Below are 21,601 nucleotides of genomic sequence, written 5' to 3' on the forward strand. Positions count from 1 at the left end.
TCCCAGCCCCCCCAGCCCTCCCAGCCCTGCACAGCCCTCTCTGCATGTTGCTGAATGAGTGTCTCGGTCTCTGTCAGTGTCATTGATCAGACTCCTACCGCCGCAGTAACTTCCTGGAAAGACGAGCCATCCTGAGAGCAACAAAACTTCTATTGATCCTCTTTCTGGCCAAACTGGCTGCAATTCTAACGGAGGGTGAAAATCCAGAATCGTCCACTTGCTGTCATGGAAACCAAGCAACTTGAGTGCATGAGATTCTGTATTAATGATTTTACAAATGGGAAGTTTTCAGATGAATTCACAACTGATATAAAGTCTGATACATTACAGGAATAATAATAAAAAAGGACTACACTTCTCCTTCTCTCCAACAAAAAGGTCATAGGCATAATTTATTCAGATTTAATGCAGAGGTTACCATAGTAACTGCTGCTCTCCACATAAACATTCAGCTGTCTGGAAGAGTTTGGTTATAAAGGTCTTAGGAATAAAGGAGAGTGGCAAAATGATCTTTAATCCTTTTAGATATGTTGCTCCGGTGCAGACAGTCATCTAATCTGTATTTTAGAAGTATAGACATCTCTCCATTTTTATTCTTTCCTGGCTTTTTTTCTTCCCGGGTCACAGGGGAGCTGGTGCCAATCCCCAGCGCTCACTGTGTGAGAGGCTGGGGACACCCTGGACAGGTCGCAAGTCCATCACAAGGGACACATGGAGACAAATGAGACAAACAACCATTCACGCTCTCACTCACACCCAGAGACAATTTAGTTACCAGTTCATCCAACATGCATGTTTTTGGTCTGTGGGAGGAAACTGGAGTACCTATAGAGAACCAATGAGTCCATGGAGAGAATGCACACACTCCACACAGAAAGGCCCCAGGCCGGGGGGCGAACCTGCAGCCTTCTTGCTGTGAGGCAACAGTGCTATCCACTGTTCCGCCGTGCTGCTCAAATATAGGCATGTTTTATGAAAGAGGGTTTGAATGGTTGCCTCACTTTACTTTGCAAACTTCATCACCACAAATAAAACTGCTGTCTTCTCCGTAACAGTGCATTTATTGGATGTTGGTGAGAAAACGTGCAGCATTATAAACTGTTTTATTGTTTAGAGCTGTGTCGCAAGTCCCATTGGAATTACCTGGAGGTGTAGCCAGAGATTTTCTTGCATGTGTTTATAGGTTTTTAGTTCTGAAAGCTATGCACTCATCCAAGAGGTTTTTGTTTGTTTGTTTTTCTCTGAGTGGGTTAAAGTCATAGTAGTAACTTTTCAAAATCAGCTTTATTGTAAAATATTTAATCTGAAATATATTTGAGATTGGCTCTAAAAGCTAATCAGTATGTGGATGTACCAGTGATGATAATAACCATTTCAGTTCCAGCCCTGCGATGCGACTACCTTTATTATATCGCTTTGTGCTTACACCCAAGATACAGAGATACGTTTGTGGGTTTTTGTGTCATTATAGTGTCTGGTGGTGGTAATACCTCTGCAGATCAGCATATTTAGAAAGCTACTTTTAGCTGAGGTAAGCAGATCAACACACATTTACCAGAACAGCCAGCAAGTCTTCATGCTTGGGGAACAAAAAAAACAAAAAAAGCTTTGGTGCTTCTATTTATTTTTCAAACTCAAAATAATGGGTTTGTTTTTATTAAAAAAAAGAAATAGTGATCGACTTTTACCTAAACAAGAACTGTTAATGATGTTAATAGAGGCATAAGGACCAATTCATTCAGTACTCTTTGAAGATGCTGATGAAGCCGTGTAGCTCTTTTCTTGTCTGGACAAGCTTCCTTTAACATTCCTGAACTTCCCTCATTCTTTAAGACAACCACACACACACACACACACACACACACACACACACCAGCATTCATTTGTGTTTCCTGTGTAATAAGGAAGTTCATATGTCACATTTTCTTGTTAACCTTCCATAAAGACACTGGGATTTCCCCTTAAGTGCCACCAAAGTGTTTTGCGAGTCTGTTCCGCTTTGATATGAAAGATAAACCCTGAGGGTATAAAACTTATCAGCCCATCTTTCCCTTTTTCCTCTCAGCCACTCACTTGTGCTCTGATGGCGCTCTATCACCACGTCTCCTTCCTCTCTCTTTCCTCACTCTCATGCACACAGACGCTTTTTCAGTTTGCCATGCTAGCAGACTGCACAAAGAGCGTTTGTCTCACTGAGTCGCATCGTCAATCACTCCTTTTCTTCCATGCTTTCTCTCTCCCCCCCCCTCTGTCTCTCTGACTCTTCTTTCATTTGCATTTTTTTCGCTTTACAAGTCTTTCCTAGTTTACGTTGTCTTTGCTCATTGTGACACTGCGCTTCTTCCTGACTTCTACCCAATCAACTTTTCTTAAGTGTTTCTTTTTTGTGTGTAAAAAGGTAGAGAGAATAATGTGTCAGACTGTAAACACGGTTGCCTATGTGGCCCAGTTTTTTTAACAACGTGTAGTTGTTTGCTCTTGCATTGGCACACATTTGGTCTGCATGCTTTTAGAATACCACTCAGACAGGCGATGGGTTTTCAGGGAGCACAGTAGAAAAATGCACAGAGGGCTTCCACATCCAGCTGAAAAGCCACTTCTTACAAAGGAGAAGCAATGGACAAGCACAAAGTTTGTGGTGTGGGGAGAATAAATGCATATCTTGCATGGTGAAAGACACACAAGTGTCAGAATTCTGCATGTTTTTTTTTTTTTTTTTTCACTTCAGTTTTTTTTTTCCAGCCTTGGTTAAGATAGCATCTCACTGGGCTCCAAATAATTTGCAAACAGCATTTATAAAGGAGTCTGCAGAATCTCTTGTGGCATTCTTACTGGATCTCATTTTCTCGCGTGAGTGAGAAGATGATCAAGAATAGTTTAACAATTGCTTCAAACCTGCCTGTCTTTACATCAGAAGAGTACTCCAGCAGATCAACTGATAAATGTGGAGGCGGCTGTGGTTACAAAGCGAGCTGAGGCAGGTACGATGTGTGCGGAGGTGGGCAACACAATCATGTGCACGACCAAGAGTGCGGTATTCCAAGCTGTGCACACAAAAATAAGCTAAAGTTTTCAAAAACTGGTCAACAAAAATGCGACCACACGGCTCGCTGGCCGCTTGGTTGCAGACACTCAGAATTCAGTGAGACTGCAACAAGAAATCTGCAGAATCTCGCAATTTTGAGCTGCTAATAGGACTCCAATAGTTGCCCTCCAGTGAGGTACTACCTTAAACTGCAACCCATTTGTGGTCTTCAGAAGAGCAATGTGCACAGGACATTAGTTGATGGGAAGTGTCAAACTTGTCGTCCAATAAATTTTCGAACCTGGGAAATAGGGGTGCACACTATATGGAAACTTGCAGAAAACTGATTGTGAAAGCTCCTCGGACTGCCATAAATGATGCCATCCATTCACCGGCTGCAAATCATATAATTAGCCAATCAGATGGCCCTTTACTTTTCAATACCTACTGGTTGGGATGCTAAAATATACAGAGAATGTAGTAAACAGTATGATGACGGAGGAAGGAGAAGAGTAAAAACGAGGTATTTCCTAGTTTAATTACAACTCCTTTGCTTTTTTAAAATCCAACTATAATTATGCATGTTTTTTTTTCTAACATTGTGCAGCCCGTCTGTTAAGAAACCAGCCAGTAAGTAAACTGTTGCTACTCATTCATTTTTTACAACCTTATTAATCAAAAAAAGTTAAATTCTCTAAATAAATAAATGAATAAAACCCACCTCCATTTTCAGATTCAGTTATGTACACACAGACAGCACATTTAGAGCCAAACTCAATCTCATTGCGTAGCTGTTTCTCAGGGGAAAGGCGGTCATCTGACTGGTTGGTGGTTCTGTTTCAGCTTCTCTGCCTCACAAACCAAAGTTTTTTTGTCAGCACTTTAACACATGAGGTGGCCTGTGTGGGAATTAGCTCATAGACTAAAATGTGCTTGCAGTGGTCAATAAATCTACAATATATAGATGCAGACTATTCACCATTTCATCCTTTACTTCTTCCACTTCGCCCCACCCCTTGGTTTTGCACATTAATGATAAAAATCTGTCTCAATGTTTTTGTAATGTAAGTGGAAGGAAAAATGAAAGGTGAACTGGGGAACAGATTTTTTCAGGGGCACATTTCAGATGTCGTGTAGTAGTAGTGTAACAACAGTCATAGTTTGATGTCATTCTGATATGTTTGGTATTATGGTCAGTTTTTCATCATCAAGCCTGGAAAATAGGGTGTCTGTAGTGACCTAAATAACTTTACGCAGCATGTAGGAAGTCTGGCAGAAACATGCCATGTTTATTTGCACAACAGGCATTGATGAAACAAAGGCTTTTTTAAGGAGTGTCTAATTTTGAAGAGAAATATTTTGCAGGGGCCTCTTGAGATCTACAGGTTGGGATAACTCCGGGAAATGAATTAAAACACAAATCCTCCCCTCCAAGAAGGGAGACGGAAGGCTCACACAAGCTACCAGAGATGACAACTGTTTATGGCAGCTTTGACAGCAATAGACTGTACACACACACACACACACACACACACTTTGAGTTCTTCTAAAGGGCTGCCATGTCAACATGTCAACTGTCAACTATCATTCGCTCACACATGCTGTGCTGTAAAACTGTGTCAGCAGGGCAAACAGGAGCAGTGGACGAAAACTCTAACTCTGTGTGTGTGTGTGTTGTCCTCCACTGGGAACTCTGAAACTACACACTCACAATTTCTGCCTCCCGCTCTCGGAGTTACAGGATCAGGTGTGAATTTCTGCTCCACTTGTGGTCCCACAGTTTATCCTCTCACCTGTCCTACACTCTCAGGAAACGGTGCGATATTAATGAAGGACTGAATCCGTTATTCTTCACCCTTCGCTGCCTTTATGCTTTAATAAACTGAGTTTGCTTGCTTATTTCCCCCCTGCCATTAGTTTGACATTTCACACACTGGATCGCATCAAAATCACCAAAACAAAAATGATTTTCACCCATTTCACTGCACACTTTAATCAGCTTTGAGGTCCAGTTCCTCTTTCTTTGGGGTAATACATAAGCAAAGAATGCTTTCAGCTGCAGCTGCTATTCTGGTTTGTTTCAACTTTAAATAACCACTGCACATTTGGTATACTATTACTAATTATTTTAGTCACGCTATTTCTGTCATTTTCTGTCACTATGTCCCAGTGAAGCCATTAAAAGAAACGTGACTAATGTTTGACTTTTGAATGACTTGAACAGATTGATGAACCCAATGTTTTATATATCAAATATACAAAAGGCTCAAACCAGTAAAAAGCACCTTTATACAGTGGTTATGGGTTTTTTATTTATTTATTTTTTAATGCGGCAGCTTTTTCACTTCTCTTTATTGCTTAAAAAGGGATCTTGCAGGAAAATATGAGCCCACAAGCATTTATCAGCTTAATTCCTTAAACATGTTATTCTCCATGTGGTTGGAACCATATTAAATAAGCCTGAACACGGACGGCTCGCAGATGAATTTTAAATTAGCGAAATGTGAGGGGGTTTTAAATAATTTAAGACATCTGTGGTAGGAAATGGGGATTCAGCACTCTCATTGTTCCTCCTCTGACCTTTCAATGGGGACCAGCGAGACAAGTTTTCTCAGAGATGTGTGCCAAGTAACACACTGAGCAGCAAGTTCATTTGTTGTTTTCTGTCTTTTTCTGCAGAAGTCAGATGAAGGCCAAGTGCTGCTGGACGTCGTATTTAAGCACCTGGAGCTGACTGAGAGAGACTACTTTGGCCTGCACTTGGCTGATGACGCCTCAGATTCACCGGTTAGTCGTCTGTTTTCAGTGGTCAGCAGTGTCTGTGTTTGTTAATATAACTTTAACAAAGTTAGACAAGCTCCTGGAACTAACGTGTGTGTGTGTGTGTATAAGTAGATTTTCATTAGAAATGGGATATATTTTCATCAGTCTTATCAAACTGGCTCTAAATAACAAACATCATTAATTTACATGAAAACCTTAGAATCAGGTCATAATCACAAATCTGGTCCTCACCAGGTCTTTAAAATTAGGCAAATGCAACTTTAAATGAACAAAATTACAAGGCCTACGGTGTTTTTATTTATTTAACAAGAACTAATCCAAAATGCAGAATCAATGTGAAACATTATGCAGACCTTGATGCTTAAAAGCTTGTGAAAACATCTTTAGCGATTAGAATTTGAAGCAACTGTTTATGCCTGTTCTGTCGCTTTAGTTTATTGATGATTATCTGCATTTGCTTTTAAACAGCTCTTTGTAGTCCTGCCATGGGGTTTTAGTCAATTTGAGGTCTGCACTTTGGGCCACCACGACACCTTGATTCTTTCCTTTTCTGCTGCTGTGTTTGGAATCATATTCCTGCAGCATCGTGGCCCAGTTTGGAGCCAAGCTTCTGTTGTTTGACAGATGGCCTCACGTTTTACTCCAGAATACTTTAGTCTACAGAGGAGTTCAGTGTCAACTCAATGAGCGCAAATGGCCAGGTCCCATGGCTGCAAAACAAGCCCAACACAACAACTCTCCACTGCTGTGCTGACAGTTGGTGGGAGGTGTTTGTGCTGATATTCGTTACTCAGGTTTTCTCCAAACATCTTCACTTTGGTCTCATCTGTCCGAAGGAGATTGTTCCAGAAGTCATACAGTTCATTCAGGTGCAACTCTGAAAAATAAAGTTGACTGAACGTCTTTCCAGTTCAGATTGACTGTCTGTATTGGTTTCCATCTGTGTTAGTCCTCCTGACAGGTTTCTGTGTTTGTGTTTGTGACCACTGGTGAATAATTTAGACTGTGTGTTTATGTTTTATGGTGAGTGACTCTAAGTGTGTCTCAATCAATATTTTACAGCGCTGGCTGGATCCCAATAAGCCCATCAGGAAACAGTTAAAAAGTAAGTGACATCCCCAACACACTGCCTTAACTTCTCCACCACCTTAGACCCAAACAGAACATCCTAAATTCAAGTTCCTTTTAGTCCAGTCTCGTTGCTCGGTTGAGGCAGCAGTCTGTATCCCCGTCTCAGCAACGGTTAACAATCCACACTTTTACCTCCAGCAGAAGTCTCCGGTCCAAACTGGCGTTTACTATTCTGAATTTTCCTCGAGCAATGATTAAACTTTATTTCAACTCTGCTCTTTTTTTGATAATGAGTAAAAGAGTTTGTAACAAGAACAATTAAGGAGCAGTTCAAGTGAAGCCAGCAGTTCTCCTCCAGCAATGATTGAACTGTGCTTCAACTTGCTTTTCTTGCCGGTTGATTGAATCAGGCAGTGAAAACACCAGTAGATTTTTTTATTTTTTATTTCATACAGCGTGTAGATGGAGGCTGATCTGTGGTGGAAATCTAGATTTTGTGATTAAACTTTAAGACTTTCAGTAACTTGTATAGTAACTAAACCGTGTATTCTATATAATCTGTTTAAACTGCCAGATTAAGCGTTCCTTATACACCACTATGCCTGATAATTGTTCATAATCATTCTTCCAGGAGGGTCTCCACACAACTTGAGCTTCAGAGTTAAATTCTTTGTGACTGACCCAAGTAAACTTCAGGAAGAATACACACGGTAAGAGTTGTGTTCACCACCAAAACTGTTTTTGTGTTGTTTCATCTTCATCACAAATTGAAGCTAAACATCACAAGGAAAAGTTTTTTTTTTTCTCATAAATTCGAGTCACCAACTAACCTCCAACACTTGCAGCCCAGTGAAATGCTCCCTTTATAGCTTTGCACTAATTCTTCATGCCATCAGTTTTGTACACATAAAATCAGTGTTAAACAATAACACCATAGAAGCCTTTGCTTCAAAAATGTCTTACTGTAAATGACCTAAATATACCCTTTCTTATATTATCTAAACCCCCTGTTCTTGTCTCCACTCAGGTACCAATATTTTCTTCAGATCAAACAAGATATATTAACTGGAAGGTGAGTTTGATGTTGCAGTCTGCCTCATAAAGCCAAGGCTCATCAGATATGACAGGAGGTGTACAAGTTTATGAACATGACACATATTCTAGCAGGTCTGCATTCAAAAAGACGAGTTCTTTGTCCTTTAAAGTCAAACTGTATTGTTTTAAATTTCGCCTCATGGTGGAATCGCGTTTATTTGTTGGTTAACGTGTGTGTTTGTTCCTGGTATTTCCAGATTGCTCTGTCCTCACAACACGGCTGCGCTGCTGGCATCCTATGCTGTTCAGTGTAAGTAGTGCTCCCTGGATACACTCGTTTCACATAACAATGGAAAGGCGATTCATTAGGGCTCACTTTAGCTGCACACGCTGTTAAATGTAATGACTGTGGTTGCTGGGGTGCATTTACAACTGCTGCTCAGAAGCCATGGCGATTTAGTTTCAGCTATGTGGTGAGATTTTACCATCAGTAACATAAATATTGTATGAGTTGTTTGGTTTTATTTTTTTTTCCCGAAGTCATCCTTTTAATGGTCAAATAATGTGCAGAGGCAAATCGATCAGAGAAAGGTTTACTTATCCGTTCAGAGGATGTTTGGTGTAACAAGACTTGTTTACAGTGTTGTCTTTTCTTACTGGCTGCACACATTTAGACGGATAATATTTTGCTTATGATACACTTTTTAATCAGTTGAACCCAGTAGTTTAGCCATGTCTGGTTACAATAATAAACAATAATAAATGTAATACACATCAGAACAACAGCAACAAAATATTATCCACTGGTCAGGATGCGTTACATAATGCCATGTTTAACAAAATGCCAAGGAAGAATTAGACTAGTTGTGATATTAGAAACTTAATCACCATTCTGGGATGGCCAATCCCTAACAAGCTGCTGTTCATTATTCTACACTGAGAAGAAAATATTCACATTTGGGACACATTAAAGATTTACATTTTTCTTCTGGAATGGATGTTCCAGGAAGTCCAACTAGATGTCAGACGCTACAGCCCCCAGGTAGTAGGTTAAATGTCAAAGTTCAAGCGACCAAGCGTTGCCAGGAGTTAGCCTCTTCTCTCTTGAAAACATGGGTGCACTGTTCAGGTTTGTAAAGTTACATATGAGCAAAAAACACAACCTTTTAGGTAAATATCCTTTGAAGAGACAAAATCTATTGGAAATGTTTGACCAAAAAACTTAGCCTAATGTTTAATGAAACCCAAACTCTGTGTTGTCACCATCAGCTGTTAGCAGGGTGGTGGAGGGCTGATGATTTGGGCCTGTTCTGCTGGCAGAACCTGGACACCTTGCAGTCACTGAGTCAGACTCCTCTCTAGACCAAAGTACTCTACAGTCGAGCGTGTTGCCATCTGTCTGACAATTAAAGCTTGGCCCAAACTAGGTCATGATGCAACAAGACGACAATCCCAAACACAGCAGCAGATCTATAACAGAAAGGCTTAAAAGAAAAAAAAAAGATGTAGTAGCTCTGTAAAAGTTCAAAACTCAGCCTGAATAAAATGTTGTTGTGAGACCTTAGAAGATTTGCGCATACCAAGAATGTCTGTAAAAACAAGTGGGCCATAACTGTATTAACTGCATTAAAAAACCTTGTAGAGATTGTATTTATTTCTTCCTTTAAACTAAAGGTTTTAAAGCCTACAACTGTTAGGGAGCTTGCATGTTACAATGACTGAATTTCTTTGTAAACTTACCAGTAAATAATTGGAGTTTTAACTTGTGATCTACATTCAGCTCTGTGTTTATGGTTTAGAGTTTATGGTAAATGGCCCTTTGTCTTCTGGATAGTGACTCACGACCCTGGAGTCTTGGTCTTACATCCTTTTTCTCTTTTATTGCTGCTTCATATGTTCATGCCAGCTTCTTTGTTTCTTAACTGATTATTTTTTCTGTCTCATTTTGGCTCCGCCCCCTTAGAACCCCCTCCTCTCCCTTCCCTTCTCCATGCTCTCAACACCTCCTCCTATCCTCCCTCTGTGAGATGTTTTGCAGGGAATCTGTACAGCCTCAGTAAATAGGTCAAACCAGAGATTTGACCGAGACCATCAACACCCTGACCCTACAGCTTTTACGCTTTGACACACACACGCACACACACACACACACACTGTTGCTTGGGACATGCTGTCACTTCTCACAGTGCCAGCACAGATTATAGAGATAAATGTTTGCTTTGGAGAAAATAAAACGGCTTGAATCAGCTGCTATGCTGCTAATTCAGTCCAAGTGCTGCTGACTCTAAACCCCAAACTGAAGCTTGCATTCTTAAAAGATCATAAATCCCTCCTGATAGACCTAAATTCTGGGTTTATGATCAACTAAACACAGCCTGAAACACCAGAGCAATCTTCTCAGAAGGAGAGCATCTTGTATCCAGAAGAAAAATAAAAAAAACAAAGATTTTGATGTTTTTAAATCTCGTTTCCATCGGATTTTAGTTTAATTCTTTCATATGTACAGTGGTGAATACAGGTAGAGCAAACTTGCTAACAAACACACTGCATGTACATTTAGATTGATTTATCTGGATTGCATGTAAACATATTATCAAAAATGGAAAGTTGAACAACTTGTTTGTGCATTATTGATTAATTCCATCACAACAAGAAAACCTGAGATACAGCTAATTTCTCTGACTTTTAAAAAATCCGCATCTAAGAGCAGGTTTCACATGAAATACTGAATATAAAAGCAGAGACCATGCTGTCTAGTGTTTGAGCCTCACTGTACTGAAACATCATCTGCGGGTCGTTCTTATACCAACGATAAATGACAGGATTGAAACTTCCTGTTCAACATTGTGGCTTTTTATGCTCCTGAAACAAATCTTCTTTCAGTATTAGTGTTATAATTTCCATAGTTGGGTTGGTGCTTTCAGATACTTTTATTTTATCTTAAATTCATTTTGAGAGCAGCTTCATGACTCGTTGTACTGGTCCATTTTTCAGATAATGTCTTGTTTTGAGATCGTTGTAACTTGGAGACCAAGAGTAAGACTTTGGCACCATTTCTCTTTTTCTTGGTACTGCTCTGAGTTGTCAGCCCATCACAGTTACAACACATCTTTGAGGTTTTATTTCCTGCCTAATGCGTCCAACTCTTTGACCGATGTCATCGTAACAAGGTGCTCGGTGTTCCTCACCTGTCGGTTGTTTTAATGTTGCAGCTGAACCGTTTATGTCCCTGGTCCTGTGGACACATCAATAAGCATCTGAGCTGCAATTGATTTGTTGGTCAATATGCTCAGGCTGTAGGTCAGTCAGGGGACTACTTGAGCGAATTGATGTTTTTAAGCTTCAGCTGCAAGTGAGTGAGCTAACGGGATCCGATTTTAGCTCCTCATCCCCAAGGGTTCTGAAAGCTGTAGGGAATATTTTAATTTTTTTCAGTTTGTTGTCTGCAACCACTTATTTTCATCATCTTAAATAATAAAAAAAAAACATTTTCTGTTTCCCACTTTTTTTTTTGAGCCACGGTAGATTGCTTCTGACCATCTGTTAAATAAAATAACAAAACATAAATATTAGTTTTAATCCTTTTATTGTTGCCATTGAGAGGATTTTGAGATATTTGTGTTACGCACACAGAAAAAAACCATTTGTTGGACCTGTAGAGACGTAAAAAAAATTATAAGTCCACCTTGGTTGATGTTTATATTCGAATGGTCTTAGCTGTTCTGGTAAAATTAGGTAGTTTAGTTCTTTACCTGCCTGCACAGACATAAAATCCACTTTAAAATACATTTATGCCATCATAATAAATAATGTGTCATTATTGGACTATATGATGTATTCCTCTGCTGTTGTCACAAAGCTTTAATCCTAAGTGTGCAGTGTTTAGAGACACAGTTCCGTTTTAGATAATGCTCACTTAAGTCTCTGTTGGAAAGTGTGAGAAAATTTGCAGTGATGGTGTGAAGAAGACTTTTCTTTATCCACAACCTCTTTCTGAGTAAACAACCTGCACCACAAAGAGAGATTACTCATGGACTGACAGATGTTGTAACAAAAGCTGTGGTTTGGTGTTAATGTACAGCAGTCGGTGAAGGTTGTAAATGGTTTAATGTGTTTACATTGTAAACTGGAAAAATATACACATATATGACATCAGCCTTTGAATAAAGCTGATTGTATCCAAGCATTTCTTGGCTCTTTGTTGTGTCTGATAGATATTTTCCTAATTGTCCTAAAATTGCTTCTAATTTGTGAATGTTATTGCTAAAAGAACATAAGATTGAATGATTCTTAAAAACTGTGCAGACCAGTGCTGATTGTAAGCTTTATGTGAAGCTGCATTTAAAAGCAGACACGACTCTGCTGTAAAATCACTCCACTCAGGAACTTTGAGATCCAGCCCATTCATTTTGACCGAGTGAAGCATCGTGCTCAAACGTTTGAGTAAACTCAACCTTGAAGTTAAAAAGTAAAACGGCTCAGCGGCCTGACATGTCAGAGAGATCTGTTTGTGTTTCATGTTTCAGTCCAAAGTCCCATATTTTCTTGTTTCTCTTCGTTTTCTGCAGCTGAGCTGGGGGACTACAGTGAAACTGATCATCCTCCTGGCTATCTGTCTGATTACTGCTTCATTCCCAACCCCCCACAAGACTTCCACAAAGAGGTCTCCAAGCATCACCAGCAGCACAGGTACACACACACTTGTACAGTAACTCACACACACCTGGGCTCATAGATACAAATAAACAAAAAGACAAACCTAATGTGTGGAAATGTGTCGTTGGTGGAAAGAAAAAATAGTTTTAGGGTCCAGATAAACAAGAATTACACATTTTAATTCCCTTTTTTAATGTGTGTCACAGTGAGTGCTGTCAAAATGGTAAGATTTAAGACAACATATGTAAGAAGCACTGCTTGACAATTTAAATGTTCACTGACATATCTCACACATTTTACTTCCTTTTTTTCTTGCTAGTTCTTCAATTAATCTCTGCTTCTTTTTTGTTTTGTTTTCCCTCCTCTTCATATAACTCAAACGTTACCCGGACATCCATGATCCATTCGCTCTCACGCCCTTGTCCTCGTTGGCCCCTCCTCCCTTCTCTCAGTGGTCTATCTCCTGCCCAGGCGGAGTTTAATTATCTGAACACAGCACGCACGTTGGAGCTCTACGGGGTAGAGCTGCACTATGCAAAGGTAAGTAAGGTTTAATCTCCTGTCTGTGTTTAGGTCTTGACACAGTTTGTGCTAAAGTTTAACTGGGCTAAAGCTTACAGTCCTGTTGGTCATCTTTGTTCTCACTCAAACTGTCTCACTAATTCGCTTCTCGCACAAAAGCCACCAGCACCTCGAGTTAACATAGCCACCCTTAATCCCTGTGGTCAGAAGTGATCTCAATAAGTTCCCGTCTCTCTACAATTCTTTTCCCTCCCTGTCAGTGCAGCATGGATGGTACTACACTGTTTTCATTAGGCCAGCAGCTACTCCGCCAAGTGTCTCTGCACTGGAAATGAGAACAAGCCGGAGTTGCAGTGTTTACAGTGAATGTCGACGCCCACACTCTTCAGAAATGACTCAAACGGGAATCATCTCTTTCATCACTCCAAAAGATAACAGTAGAATCATAAGCCTTATTGTTTAGTTCACTTTCTTTTCACATACAGTATACTTAAGATGAGTTGATGTGGAAGGAAAATTATAGCAGTTTATGATTAAAGATTACCATCAGCTGGTTAAAAGCCAAACATTGTTTCATTTCCAGCTTATTGTATAGCTGATACCACAGTGCTCGTCGTTCCGTGCAATCATAGCTCTTTGATGGCACGGAACCACGAAAAGCCTAATTGTTGTGTAAACTGAGACTTGCAGAATCATATTTGGCATAACCTTATATATTATAGACCAAGTTTCCCCACCGTCTCTTGTTGTTGGGAATTGAAGCCAGCAGTACCAAGTTCCTAGGAGCTGCCATGTTGTATTTTTGGAATGATCATTTGCGCTTTAAGTCCCATCTACTTCCCTGCACACAATCATGGTTTTATATCAACTTTCCTTTAAGCATGACAGAAGTAATTACAGCTAAACGTATTTAGAAACGGGAAAAATATGACCGAGGTGTATTTTTTTGTTTTTCCAAGGGCGGTGCTGAGTTTGTTTACGTGGAGGGGGCGGGGCTTGAAACTTGTTCTGAAACCAGCCTGCAGGGAAGCTGGTTCTGTTCTGGCTTCAACTTCTGGGATGTTGGCAGTCTGGATATATACAGACTGTGGGATTCAGCTTTAAAATGAGTATTATAAATAAAAATACAATCCCGTGGGATTTAGAGTGGGGGAATGTCTGACCCATATTTTATGCTTCACACTCAGTGTTTCCCATCAATCCCGCCGAGCTACGCTCCACGCCACCTTTGGTTCCGCGATGGCGGCTTCATTAATGAAAGCGCACATCTTTGCGGGACGTGGGCGGCTTTATTGATGATTTATAAATGACCATAGGCAGCTTAAAGAGGGTTTCTAGGGCACAAAGTAATAGTGGGCATGTGTGAAACAGTGTGCTACGTCATTGTTTCTGAAAAGCTCTGGATCGCCCCTCTAGTTGCTCACACAAACACAATAAATGGAAGTGAACGGTTGGACTGGCAGATAGTAGGAGAGACTTTCCTTCATAAATTATCTTATTCCTTGCAGAAAGCAATGAAAAGGGTGTATTTCACAAACAACCCCACCAAGCAGGAAACAGTTTAAAACCAACGAAGTGGGACCAAATATGGCGACCACACCCTCAGGCATTTAAACATAACTACTATATTGTGGTTTGTGTGATTTGTTTTATATTTCCTGACTTTTAGTGTTGTTTTATGCTGTTTTAAAATTATTTGAAACCATCATTTATGTAACTGAAGCAGCCATCTATCTAAAGATGGGTTTCAGTTGTGTTTTTTTATCTGTTATACTCTTCGTTGTGTGTTTCTGTTCATCTTTACTACACAAACTCTTTTTCTACTTGCTTTAGGACCAGAGTAACACAGAGATTCTCATTGGAGTGATGTCCGCTGGCATCGTGGTTTACAAGAACAGGGTACGGATCAACTACTTCCCATGGTGAGTGACACAAACGCTGAACACGTCAATGTGCAAACATACGTCACTACGAGATTTTGCTATTTTTATTCTAATACAAAACTAAAATGAAAACTGATGAGGAGTCAAAGAAGTGGAACGAGTGAGTTTGAAGGTTTGATTTTCATTGTGTCACAAAGAAAACCAGTGAAACTGCAGATTATTGGTGGGATTTGCATACAGCTTCACACATATACGTGACTGTCATTTTAGACTATTTTGCCACCGTTCTGTTTTAGGAAGTTGGCTCCTGTCCTTGCTTTATTTTCAGTAAAACAGCTAATTTGGCCTGTTCCAGATGGATTTACTGGATATGTAAATCAATGCTGCAAAATCCTGATGATGGATGATTAGCCAGGAGAGAGCTTCAGCTGTGAATTCTGGTTAAACTACACTTTTTGAACAAGCTTGTGCACCTGAAAGTAAACATTTATCTCAGATATTTCATTAGAAAATCCTACGATCAGAATTTTCAGTTCTTGTTTCCTCAAGGCCAAGATCACGGTTGTTTAAAGTACTTAAAAATCTGTTTGCTCTTTGGCCAACAAAAATCCTTGTAGCGATCAGCTGACAATGAGTGGATCTGTGTCAATGGGAAACATAGCTGTGAATAGCTTAAAAAAGGAGCGTTCTTTGTTGATGTTTTCATCCTTTGTCATTTCCCGTGAAGTGGAAATTTCAGCTGTGCATGTCCTTGTTCCAAATTTACCTCTGTGCCCATCAATCTGCTGCCAGCTCCACTTGAACTGCCTCCAGGAACTCTTTCTGCACAGAACAGGGCTGCATAATATTTTGGAAACCTCTCACATGGTGATTATTGACGTTGCACGTTAATATTTAAGCCTCTGTTGATCTTCTGCAGAATAATGCAGATGATTCCTCCAGATTCTTCCGGGTGGAGGATTTTGTGTTAAACTGGGTTTCATGTTTCCTGGAAACATTAAAGGCATCAAATCTGCTTGTGTTCTCTGACCTCCTTTCGCTTCGCTCTCACTCTCATCGGTCATTATGTCACGATCTCGCTCCAAAGAATCAATTCTTGGAAATCTCCCCTTCGCCGCTGCTGCACTGTGGGAGACTAAATGCTATTGGGTGCAGAGGATGAGAGAGAAAGTACCCACATTTTAGAGCACCATTTACTGATGAAATTTTGTGCACATGGGAATTTGTATTTTGCTGATTTGATTGATTTTGTTTTCCTGGTTTTCTGGGGATAATAATATATGCAAAGACTTGAAGTCAGTGTGCGGTCCTTGCTCGGTTAACCGTGTCAGATGAGTTAAATTTAGACCAGCCATGGTGTCCCCGACAGCTGTTCAGCACTGAGAGTGTGACAGAAGCAGGGAAACATAATCTCTGACCGGCGTCCAGCACTACGCTCGCTGGCTCTTTAATTCATTGTCTGTCTTTGTCGACTAATTAACAACGGCTCACTGCTTAAGTCGTGTCACTTTTCAGGTTGTCTCTTCTGTTTCTTTCTTTCTTGTCACTTGTTTTCTTCCAGCATCAGTTGAACTGTAAGATACAGAAAGACGTTTAGATTTTTCTCTTTCCTATTTCTGTTTGCAGCAGCCTGACAAATGAGCCACACTTAGATGGGGCATGACTCACGCCCTGCCCAAGTGTGTGTGTGTGTGTGTGTGTGCGGGCGTCGTTGTTAATGCAAGTGTGTGTGAGTAAGTGTGTAAAATATATTTAGCAAGGAGCGATGAGTCACAGCAGAACACAACAGAACTCTAGGAAGGGATTATGTTACTCTGCTGCTGCTCATCAGCAGATGACTGTTTGTTGTCACGTGTGTGTGTGTGTGTGTGTGGTCCTCTGATTAGATCAAGATTTATACCATCTCACCTTCTGTTTATGACTCGATAAGAAAAAACAGTCATGAGAAAAAGGAAAAAAAAAGCACCCTCTTTCATTTGGAGGGTTGTATGTATCGGTACATAATAATGATGATGATCCGGTCTTTACTGGATTCTAAATTTATTCAAATTTAACCTTGAGTAGAAAAGCACACAGCAAATCCCACCATTTCATTATTTGTTAAACAAAATTGAAGCTAAAATGAATATGAACGAAAAAATTGTAAAAAATTAAGTCCGCTCCCTGATCCAGCAGCTTGTAGAATCTCTTTTTTAGCAGCATTTACTCTCAGCTGGGATTTTCTGTGGGACTTTTATCAGTCGTGACCTTTATCACGTGGTTGTGGAGGAATTTTGGCCCACTCTTCCTTACAGCATTGCTTCAGTTCATTGATGTTTGCATATGTTTGTTTCTGCACAGATCTCTTAAGGTCCCACCACAGCATTTGAACTTAGTTGAGGTCTGGACTTTGACTGGACTGTTGCAACACCTTGTTTTCTTTTTCAGCTGCTCTGTTGAAGATTTGCTGCTGTGTTTGGGATCATTGTCCCACTTCTCGACCCGATTTTGGCCAAGCTTCAGCTGTCCGACACACTTTTGTATACAGAGAAGTTCATGGTCAGGTCAATGACTGCGAGGTTTTATCGCTGCAAAAAAAAAAAGCCCAATCATCAGCCCTCCACCACTGTGCTTCACAGTTGGTAGGAGGTGATTCTGCTGATATGATGTTTAGTTTTTTATCAAACATGGCGCCGTGCATTATAGCCAAATATCTGCTGTGGTCTCATCTGCCCAAAGCACATTGTTCCAGACATCATGTGATTTGTTCGGATGCAACTTTGCCATCTTCAGTCATGCGGGCATGTTGTTTTTAGAGATAAGAGGCTTTCCTTAAGCAACTCTCTCACACAAACTACTTGTTCAGTCTTTTTCTAGTTGAACTAAAATGAACTTTAACCTTTAACCTGCTAACTAAGGCCTTTAGAGTCGTGGGCTGAATTCGCTGGGCTTCCCACTCCTGGGAAGATTGTCAGCTACCTGAAATGTTTTCCACTTGTGAATCATTTTTCTCACTATAAATAACGTCATGGTGGAATCTGTCGTGTGTTTTTGTACACTTCAGGTCAGATTTGAATCATTTTAGAATCTGATAAAGACTAGATCATTTTTATTCTGTCCTGATACATAAAACCCTTAAATTGAAAGACTTTCTTTCTTCACGTGACTGTATGGGTATTGTTGCGCTGCTGACAGACTTCAGTTCTGTCATCCTTTAAACCTTTCAGCTACAGAGGAAGATTGGAGGTTGAATTAGCAGTGGGTCAGTAGATTTGAAGAAGTAGGTGTAGAACAGACTGATGAACAGCTTCTGTGACTTAAGCAGAAAACCACAGGAAGTTCTTTACGTGGAACCATACTTTGACGTGAAAATTATCTTTAAGGCAGACATGTAATTTCCCTTTTTCAGAAGTTGTCACAATTTCCTCAGATATTAATGAAATCTCTGTGACACACCGTTTTTAAAACACAGCAGTATTACAGTACCACAGGACCTTCAGAGCCATTTTCTCTGCAGACTTCTTTAGAGGAGTGTAGTGAAAAACTCATCTCCATAACTCTTATTCCAAACTCCTTTTCCCAGTGCTACCCAACCTTTATAGTTTTCCCTTGAAAAATCTTTCTTTAAAGGGTCAGGTTTGTTTTGGGAAGCCCCTAATCACTGACATGAACATTCAAACTTTATAGGTAGGACTAAAAGGGAAGAGGAAGGGTTGAAATAAAATTTGGCCCTTTTTCGACACTTGAAGAGTTAACATTGTTAAAAGAGCAAACAATGTATTCCCTGACTTTAATAAACTGTTCTGTTTTTGTTTCAAATTGCTTGAAACTTTTGATATTAGGTCATTCACTTTATGACTGATGTTCGTTTTATTCCAAAGCTAGAGTCTCTGAACATTTGCCAAAATGTTGGTTTCATTTCCTTTTTTCCAATAACTAAGGTCAGTCCTTTGTTGCAAGAAACAACATTTTGAATTCAAATAAATTCTTTTCAGTTTTAAGTAAAATTGTCCAAAGAATCAACTGTTACCATATAAAGCCGATTTTTAGGACCATAAAGGTACATATTAACTGTATAGTATATGTATACAGCTAATATGTGTAGAAATACATATAAGCTGTTTTACATGAATATGTAAAATATTATGTAAAGAAATGTAGTCAATCTGCTGATAACTGACTTTTTTTTTTCTTTTTCTGCTTTTCTGGCATCCAGGTTGAAAATAGTGAAAATTTCCTTCAAGTGCAAACAGTTTTTCATCCAGCTGAGAAGAGAGGCGGTAGGTGTTCACACACACACACACACACACACACACGTAAAATAAATGTACTTCTAGACAACTACCTCCCACCCATAACCTATTTAGTGAACTGATATTAAATCCTGTGTGTGTCCTTATATAAATGTACTTGCACTCTTTACTACAACGAGCCAGCTGTGTCGTGTCGTGTCTGCATATGTTTGTGTAACGGACGTCAGATTAGACCCCTGCTGTCTCTGTCCTGGTCATCTCTGCTTTAATCCCCCTCCTGCATCCTTTGTTTCACGTGAATCTCTTTGTTTTCTGTCAACCTACAGAGGTTATTCAGTCATCTTTTATCTCCGTTAAAGCAGTCGTACATTTAACAACTGGGGCGATAACTTGTGTTTAGCACCTAAACAATGTGGCTTTTTCATCATCTCATGAGCCAGTGTCACTTTGAATATGGTAAATATTTAATTTGTAATAAACAATCTAATAATTTAATGCTAAGGTTTTGATTTTCTCACCTTTTTGTCTACCTGTTGCCACCCAGGTCTTGTCTTGTACTTGGATTATACAGGATTAGAGGTTAACATGGAGGAAAAGTAAATGAAGTTTAGAGTCTTGATTTCTGTTTATGTCATAATGTTTATTTTTGTATCATTGACCTGAGTTCCTGTGCAAAGTCCACTGTTACCCCAGCTTTAGCTAAGCTAACCTTCCAGCACATACAGCATTTCTCTAACCTCAGTCACGCTCAGAAGGCTGAGGCTTGCTCCTGATCTACAGGATGATTTCAGCATAAAAATAGATATTTGGAAAAGTGTCTCTAAAAAGGAAAGCCTTGTTTTTAGAAATCTGTCGCAAAATATTTATGAATGAAGGTCATGGGCTTTTATTGCCACTATTCATATTGCACAAGTCAGCAGAGATTAGTCACTTTAACCAGACTGAAATTGACTTTAATCTAAAGAATAAAACAAGATAAAACACCAGTGGAGGAAATAATGTGTGTTTTGTTTCCTCTTATTTTCCACATACTTTCATTAAACCCTTATCCTTTCACAAAGTCAGTTGTTGATTGAAATGAATAAATATCTGATTAGTATTACTGCAGTATTATCAATAGATGATTCAAAATGTTCAGCTCATGTTATTGGTAAATATTACTCAAAGCCAAAAAGTAAGGAATAAACTTATAACGAATGAAAATAGGGAGAGATATTTCATCAGAAAAGACTTAAAAATTAGGTTTACAACTAAAAGAATATTTAAAAAAGGCTTGCCAAATAAAACGGAAAGACTGTAAAAACTTAAAACTGTAATGGGGTAACCAGACAACAGCTTGAAATAATGAATTTAACAGAAAAACGAGCTGAACAGATTTGGAAAAAATCCCAACTCAGCATCCAACAAACTGTCGGGCTGTTTTTTTTTTTTTCCGTGCACGCAGGCAGAGACTCGGGAGACGCTGCTGGGTTTCAACATGGTCAACTATCGGGCTTGTAAGAACCTGTGGAAGGCCTGTGTGGAGCACCACACCTTCTTCAGGTTGGAGCAGCCCATCCCCCCCCAGAAAAACTTCTTCGCTCACTACTTCAGCCTGGGCTCAAAGTTCAGATACTGGTAAGAAAAAGGAGGAACAAAGAGAGACGTGGTGATGCTTTGTTGGGCTTTATTTTTAACCACAATAATCAAATCTGCAGAAATGCACATTCTTTTTATCAGTACTACAGTTTCTCTTTGGTTTGAGAGGTTGAAACACTTGCAAGCAGAAATAATTATTTATTTATTGCTCGTTTTCTGCAAAATCTACAACTTCTTTTTTGGTTTGCAATAATTCTTTTAATCATTTGTGTCCAATAAGTATGGTATATGTTTCAGTTCATGTCAGTGTAGCTTTTCCTTTCTTTGCTCATTTCTTTCAGTAAATATTCCCTCTTATTTATTTACATGCATTTCTTAAAAGCTGCAAACATCAAATGAAATGTCTTCTTCTAACTGGATTATAACTTTGCTTCTTGTCAACTTTGTTTCACTTCACTGTAACAGTTTTCATTTCCTTATTCTATAAAATGTGAGTGTGAAAGATGAAGCGAGTCTTGTGATGTATTATTGAGCAGCAGTGATCCGGCGTGAGCGAATCCTGTCTGATGTTTGACGTGTGTGTGTGTGTGTGTGTGTGCGGGAGGAGGAGGGTGTTGTTTTTTACCCTTGAGATATCAACAGACCTTCCTATATTGATATTTTTTTCAAGACTTTGTTGTTGAATATGTTATAAGCAGTGTCAACAAAATAGTGGTGCTTGTTATTGGCCGGCAGACTGCTGCAGGTTTTTCTGCAGTTTTGTTTATTTTAGGACAGATTTGTTTTACAGAGATCTCAGGAAATAATGTATGTGG

At 39.5% G+C, this 21,601-nt stretch overlaps 1 protein-coding gene across 1 annotated transcript in view; it reads left to right on the top strand.

Annotated features, from left to right (window-relative positions):
* Positions 1-21,601, top strand: part of ptpn4a (protein tyrosine phosphatase non-receptor type 4a) — a 68,063-nt gene that overhangs the window by 31,079 nt on the left and 15,383 nt on the right. Inside the window, exons 3-12 of the mRNA XM_017420729.3 lie at positions 5,705-5,812; positions 6,872-6,914; positions 7,512-7,590; positions 7,908-7,952; positions 8,173-8,225; positions 12,484-12,604; positions 13,024-13,111; positions 14,927-15,015; positions 19,172-19,235; positions 20,653-20,825. Of these exons, the coding sequence (XP_017276218.1) occupies positions 5,705-5,812; positions 6,872-6,914; positions 7,512-7,590; positions 7,908-7,952; positions 8,173-8,225; positions 12,484-12,604; positions 13,024-13,111; positions 14,927-15,015; positions 19,172-19,235; positions 20,653-20,825 (863 nt within the window). The remainder of the gene's footprint in view (positions 1-5,704; positions 5,813-6,871; positions 6,915-7,511; positions 7,591-7,907; positions 7,953-8,172; positions 8,226-12,483; positions 12,605-13,023; positions 13,112-14,926; positions 15,016-19,171; positions 19,236-20,652; positions 20,826-21,601) is intronic.

This window comes from Kryptolebias marmoratus, linkage group LG6 (genome assembly GCF_001649575.2).
Source record: "Kryptolebias marmoratus isolate JLee-2015 linkage group LG6, ASM164957v2, whole genome shotgun sequence".
NCBI classification, from domain to species: domain Eukaryota; kingdom Metazoa; phylum Chordata; class Actinopteri; order Cyprinodontiformes; family Rivulidae; genus Kryptolebias; species Kryptolebias marmoratus.